Raw genomic sequence first — 7,280 nt, forward strand, 5'->3', positions numbered from 1 at the left:
CCAACAACTTGACTGAAGGTATCGTCTGTCTGGCTTTGTTGTTTGTCGAGTAATTTTTAGTTATGTATATGTATGCTCTTATGAAATTATGTTGGGCCCTTTAATCTTTGGTTATACTTCCCTTTTGGGTGTTTAAGGACATACAATTGGACCAGATAAACTGATTTGTTTTTACTCTTGAGGTTGTTAGAGGATTTGTTCCTCAGGGGTCCCATGGGGTTGGGAGGAGCCCCTGGCTCCTTTCTTTTACCAGCTCCATCCATGTGAGGATAAGTCAAAGGTCCTGCTCGACCATTGTTGGCTCCTCTTGGAAGCATGGAGGAAATGATTCCTCCGTGTTGACCCTCCTCTTTATAGACTGGACACTGGCTCAAGTCCATCTGGTGGGGTCTCCTCAGCTTCCTTGATCAAGAGGCCAGATGACCCAGGTGGTGCATACTTTTAATCCCAGCACTCAAGAGGGAGAGGAAGGAGAATCTCTGAGATCAAGGCGAGCCTGGTCTACATAGTGAGTGCCAGACCTTCTGGGGCTACAGGGAGATCCTGTCTCAAAAAGACCAAGAAAATAATAATATAAAATAAATAAAAAATATATACTTATAAGGCTGGGTGTGGTGATGAATACCCTTAATCTCTAAGTTCAAGGCCAGCCTGGTCTACATAGTGCCAGGCCAGCTGGGGCTACAGAGAGCCCCTTTCTCAAAAAGATCAAGAAAATAATAATATAAAATAAATAAAAAATATAGACTTACAAGGCTGGGTGTGGTGATAAATGCCTTTAATCCCAACACTTGGGAGTCAGACGCTGGCGCATCTCTGTGAGTTCAAGGCCAGCCTGGTCTACATAGTGCCAGGTCAGCTGGGGCTATAGGGAGACCCTGTCTCAGAAAGACCAAAGGAAAAAAAATATATATGTATATGTGTGTACATATATTCTCAGAACGACCATATATATATCAAAGACCATATATATATATATATATATATATATCCACATACACTTATGGGTTGGAGACATGGTGCAGCAGTTAAGAGCAGGGATTGCTCTTGCAGAGGACCCAGGTTCAATTCTCAGCTAACAGCCAAAGGGGTTCAATGCCCTCTTCTGATTTCCATGGGCATTGCATGACATGGGTGTACTTACATACATGCAGGCAATACCTTATGTACATAAAAATAAAAATAATAGAGCCGGACATGGTGGCACATGCCTTTAATCCTAGCACTCAGGAGGCAGAGACAGGCGGATCTCTGTGAGTTCAAGGCAAGTCTGGTCTACATAGTGAGTTCCAGGACAGCTGGGGCTACAGGGAAACCCTGTCTCAGAAAGAACAAAGAAAAAAAATATATATGTATATGTGTGTATGTGTGTATATGTTCTCAGAAAGAACATATATATATATCCACATACAGTTATGGGTTGGAGATATGGCACAGCGATTAAGAGCAGGGATTGCTCTTGCAGAGGACCCAGGTTCAGTTCCCAGTATGCACATGGTGGTTAACAGCCAAAGGGATTCAGTGCCCTCTTCTGATTTCCATGGGCATTGCATGACACGGGTGCACTTACATACATGCAGGCAATACCTTATGCACATAAAAATAAAAATAATAGAGCCGGACATGGTGGCTCACGCCTTTAATCCCAGCACTCGGGAGGCAGAGACAGGTGGATCTCTGTGAGTTCAAGGCCAGCCTGATCTACATAGTGAGTTCCAGGACAGCTGGGGCTACAGGGAGACCCTGTCTCAAAAAGATCAATCAATCAATCAATCAATAAATAAATAAATAAATAAATATGCTAGCAATCCCAGCGCTTGGGAAGCTAAGGCAGAAAGAATGCAAGTTTGGGACTAGCCTGAGCTATACAGAGAGACCTTATATAAAAAATTACACACACACACACACACACACACACACACACAGGTGGTGCAAAACTTTAATCCCACCTATAATGGTTTCTTAATATTGAAAAATGATATTGGTGTACATTTTATAGTATCTTTATTTAGTTATCAATAAGTATTAATGTAAAATAAAATTGTTGTGGGTTAGAGACTGATTTTCTTGTTTCATAATCTTGAACCCCATAATAAAGGGGAAGCTGTCATCCATGAAGCTAGGAAGTTTCTGGAGGTTGTCTGGATCAGCCATCTGTCCCTTATAGTCCTTAACAAGGCATTATCTGGTGCCAAATGTGTATGGTCTGCTTTTGGAGGTACCTCTTGCTTCTTCTCATGAAGTATTTCTGTGTCTGCCCTGAGATGAGTTATAGCAGGTCCTTGTAGAATGCTGAAGGTAGAAGGTGCCTCCATCACGTCAAGTGTGGAAAACTCAAATGTGTCATAGAGACCTCCAATGATTTCTTGATATTTTTGACCAGGAATTTGGAATGCCTGATTTAAACCTGACCATGAGGCCACTTCCCACAGGATCTCCCAGCAAAGAACTGTATATATAAGCCCTCAAACTTGGTATTGAAGGCCCTCTGATATGTCCTCACTCATCAGCACTCCAGAGAAGCCAAGCATTAACCTCAAAGGTCTCCCATTCCAGGCCCAGCTTCAGCTCTTTGGCCCTCAATGCACATACGTGCCCACTTTGATATAGACCATCATTAACACCAGAACATGTTTATGGATCTTCCATATTATATAAGTAATTTGACTAGAAATGGAACACCTAGGTTAAAGATTATGTGAATATTAAGTTACGTTCATCTAGAGAATTTTCTTAGCATTGCACCAAATGAAAACTCAACCAATAGTATTCTCTCCACATTCTCATCAGCTTCAACTTTTTGCAATTCTTGAAGGAGAAAAAAATAATCTATAATTTATATCTGGTACCTGCAGTATCTTAGGTTCCACTTACAGTTTCTTTCTAATCTGTACTTTCTGCCATTAAACATAATGATTTCAACTTGAAGCATATATCACTTTAACTTGAAGCACATTTTAAACATAATTGAAAAGTTAGCTATAAGGGACTCGATTTAAGTCCCTTAAGTAGATTCGAGCCAGAGGCCACCTAAGTGTTTGCAGCTTCTGTCACTATGTTGATGCAGTTCCTCCCTTCTTTAAAAAAATTTATTGGGGCCAGAGAGATGGCTCAGCAGTTAAGAACACTGACTGTTCTTGTAGAAGACCTAGGTTCGAATCCCAGCGTCCATATGGCAGCTAACAACTGTCCATAACTCCAGTTCCAGGGGATCCAATAGCCTCTTCTGTCCTCCATTGCATGACACGGGTGCACTCACCTACATGCAGGCAATACACACATACACATAAAATAAAAAATAATAATAATACATAAAATATTAAAAAATTTTTAGTTTAAAAATATTGAATTTTTGTGTATTTCATACATAAAATCATCTTTATACCCCCTTCCCCCTCCCTCCTTTTTTTAATTGTAGTTTAGTCTTCTCTGCCAGCAATTCTATGCCATGTTCCTGAAAAAGGTAGTATATTCTCAGCGCAACTGGAAATTGATGTTACCTGTACAGGTCCTATTGCCTTTGGTGATCATTATGTTAAGTCTCACTTTCTTCAACTTGAACTTAACATGGAAAATGTCCCATTGGAACTGACTTTAAAAACATACGGTCAGACTATTGTTCCATTTTTTGTTTCTGATAAATCCCACTTGGATCCTCAACTTTCAAATCATTTTGAAAATATGCTTGTGGCTTCAGGACAGATTCCTCTGAAGATTCAAGGTAAGCCTCAGGCACATGGGAGTAGAACATGAAGTTAGCCTGTTTTATTTTTGTTTTTGTTTTTCAGGGAAGTTGTGTCTTTCTGGACCACAGAGTCAGATTGAAGAAACTGAAAAACAACATTTATACTCCAAATAACAGGAAGGGGGTTGCTAGAGATGAGACCATATGTATCTCTCTAGAGGTGTGGAGTCCTTACGAAAAGGGACAGAGTGGAAGGTCTTCAGGTTATTGGGAGCAGGCTTGAAGGGGCTAGTGAGATCCCAGACTCTTCCTTGCCCTTTTCCATTCCCCACCCATGAGGGGAATGGTTTTCACTACCACACACTCCTCTTATATTGTTCCCCCAGGACCCTAGTGCAACAGAGCCAACTGACTATGAAATTGAGATGTAAGTCAAAATAAGCTTTCATAAGTTTATTTTCATAACTTGATTATCTCAGATATTTGTTATAGTGACAGAAAACTGAATGAACACATTCTGATTCTCAACACTTCAGTTTCTCCAAAGACCAAATGGGAATAAACCTGTTTTATAGTATCATTGGGACAGTTTTATGATGAATACTTTGTGTAGTTGGTGTCCAGTGAGCATTCAGTCTGTGATTCCATCATTGTTTTTCATTATTATTATTTTTTTAATCATTGAAGATCTTTTCTATCATTGAAGGTTCTAGAAGTATAGGTAGGTCATCTATGGGATGTGATACTACATACTGGAAATGCAGTGGTGAACAGAACTAGTACCATCCCTCAAGGAGCTTCTAAGCAAGAGGTCTATGGCTAACTGATAGTAGTTATAATACTAATAGCAATGACTATGGTAGACATATCCTAGCTTTGGAGGATCTGAGAAAGCCTCACAGTCAGAGCCTGCCATATGAGTAGTAATTGGCTAGTAGAAAGCGAAGATAACCAAAGGAACATTCCAAACAACAAGAAGCACATCTGTAAGTTAAGGAACTCTTAAGTTGGTACAGGTATAGTGGGAACTTAAAGACAGGAGGCCAAGACTCTGAATAGTTACTTAAATAGTTTTTTCTTGCTCTATCAGAGTGCAACAGAAAAGATAATTTTAAAGGATAGAAGTTTATTCTGGCTTATGGTCCTGAGAGCTGGGAAGTTCAAGAGCATGATACTGGTATCTGATCAGCTTCTGGGGAGATCTTCATGGTGTGTGTAGTAACATGGTGGAAGGGTGGAAGGGGTCTCATGGTAGGATAGGAAGCAAGAGGAGCCTGGACTCACTTTCATAATAACTAACTCTTACCATAACTAACCACCTCCAAAGGGAAGTAACCCACTTCTACTAGGGCAACAATAAAGGGTGAAGCACCCCAAACCACACAATCACATCAAAGTTCTCACCACTTCTCAACATTGTTACACTAGGGATTGACTTTTAACATGAGTTTTGTGGATCAAACCACATCCAAACTATAGCATACAGAAGAGAGCTCTATAATACGTGGAAACGTAGCTCTGCCTGGAGGTCAGACTCACTGCAAGTCAGTAGGTGGATGCACTATTATTAAACCTGTTCTTTCAACCCAATTCTGGAAGTACTATATAGATGAACTTTGTTTGGGGCCACATAGTCCAGATAAAAATTATGAGGATAGAGTGAATTGAGGTGGTAGGGAGGATAGAGGTAGAAGGAATTCAAAGAAACTTAGAGAGATTTGGAGCTTGGACAGGGCAGAAGGAGGTCAGCTTTTGGACTGCGGTGGGATTGGTGATGTGACACCCAGAAAAAACAACAGGTTGGGGAAGCTGATAATGAGTGTTATCAGTGTCACTGGACCTATTGTGCTGCTTCCTTGGCAATCCTTATTTGCTGTGGGGTGTTTGGCTCCTTTTTAGGTTCTGTAGAGGAGTTCATACTTAAAAAGGCAAAAGAAGATCCTGAGGACTTTGACCGGCGCTACTTGGTGGCAGTTTCTTTCGAAGACATAAATAACCATACTGTAGTGAAAGCGCTGTTCAACAATCAGGCATACCATTCCCCTGGCCTGGCTCTGGCTCTTGTGGACAATCTTCTCTTTAAGTTGCTTTCTGGTTTCAATGCGTCCATTACCACCATCAACTACCCTCAACCTCAGACATCTGAAGAAGTCTCAGAGAGTATCCTGTACCAGTATGTACCCTCTCCTTGTTTCAAGTTTAAATATCTGTAGGACTTCTTGCTTTAACACTTGTTTCTTTCTTTCTCTCATTTTAATCACAAATTATTATTTTGGAGGAAGGCTACTATTCATAGTTTTATTTAAACTGTTACCTCATGTCCTGTCTTATTCAGGGGCCCAAAAGGACATTACCTTGTTATCAACTTTCTTTTTGGAATAACTTTCCTGTCTAGCTCTTTTTCCATCTTGACAGTCAGGGAGAGGCACATTAAGTCCAAGCATGTCCAGTTTGCAAGTGGAGTCAACATGGCTGCTTTCTGGTTCTCTGCTTTGCTATGGGATCTCTTGTCCTTCTTGGTCCCTACTCTTCTGCTAGTGGTGAGTGTTTGGTGGTACTGAGGTCACTTTTTGCAGATCAGAGGCTCCCATTAAAACCCCATATACAGAACCAGAATCAGCTGGAAAGTCCAATTGGTATCTCAGCTCTGACGGGAACTGTGGATATGAAAGCTCTTTCATCACTAACACTGTGTCCTAGTTTTCTTTCTATTGCTGTGATAAAACCACTGATCAGGGGGTTAGAGAGATGGCTCTACAGTTAAGAGCACTGGCTGCTCTTGCAAAGGACCCAGATTCAATTCCCAGTACCCACATGGCAGCTAACAATCATCTGTAACTCCAGTTACAGGTGATCCAACACCCTCTTCTGACCTCCAAGAACATTGTACTTGCATACATGCAGGCAATGCACGTATACACATAAAATAAAAATAATAATAAATAAAATATTTTTTAAAGAACAGACAGAAAAACATCAACCTAGAATTAAAAAAAAAAAAAAAAAAAAAAAAAACTTCTACCCAGGTCGGAAAATTAAAGAGTTGAATTAAAACAACTTAGAACTAGGGAGATGGCTCATCCGTTAAGAGCACTGGCTGCTCTTGCAGAAGGCCTGGGTTTGGTTTCCAGCACCTAACATGGTGGCTAAGAACTGTCCTAACTCCAGTTCCAGAGGATCCTACGCCCTCTTCTGACCTCTGTAGGCATTGCATGAGACAGGCAATACACTCATACACATAAAATAAAAATAAATAGGGGCTGGAGAGATGGCTCAGCAGTTAAGAGCACTGACTGCTCTTGCAGAGGACCTGGGTTCGATTCCCAGCACCCACATGGTGGCTATGAATCATCCTTAACTCCAGTTCCAGGAGAATCTGAAGCCCTCTTCTGACCTCCGTGGCATTGCACGACACAGGTGCTCTCACATATATGTAGGCAATACACTCATACACATTAAAAAAAATAGGGGTTAGATAGATGGCTCAGCAGTTAAGAACACTGTTCTTGCAGAAGACCTGGGTTCAAATCCCAGCACCCACATGGCAGCTAACAACTGTCCGTAACTCCAGTTCCAAGGGATCTGAAAGCCTCTT

The 7,280-nt window shown here is 41.0% G+C and overlaps 1 protein-coding gene across 1 annotated transcript in view; it reads left to right on the forward strand.

Moving 5' to 3' along the window:
• Nucleotides 1-7,280, forward strand: part of LOC103744804 (ATP-binding cassette sub-family A member 17-like) — a 112,732-nt gene that overhangs the window by 74,682 nt on the left and 30,770 nt on the right. Inside the window, 4 exon segments of the mRNA XM_008846654.2 lie at nt 3,419-3,563; nt 3,566-3,721; nt 5,585-5,858; nt 6,021-6,225. Of these exon segments, the coding sequence (XP_008844876.1) occupies nt 3,419-3,563; nt 3,566-3,721; nt 5,585-5,858; nt 6,021-6,225 (780 nt within the window).

Source organism: Nannospalax galili, unplaced genomic scaffold, assembly GCF_000622305.1.
Source record: "Nannospalax galili isolate Female #2095 unplaced genomic scaffold, S.galili_v1.0 scaffold471, whole genome shotgun sequence".
In the NCBI taxonomy this organism is placed as follows: Eukaryota; Metazoa; Chordata; class Mammalia; order Rodentia; family Spalacidae; genus Nannospalax; species Nannospalax galili.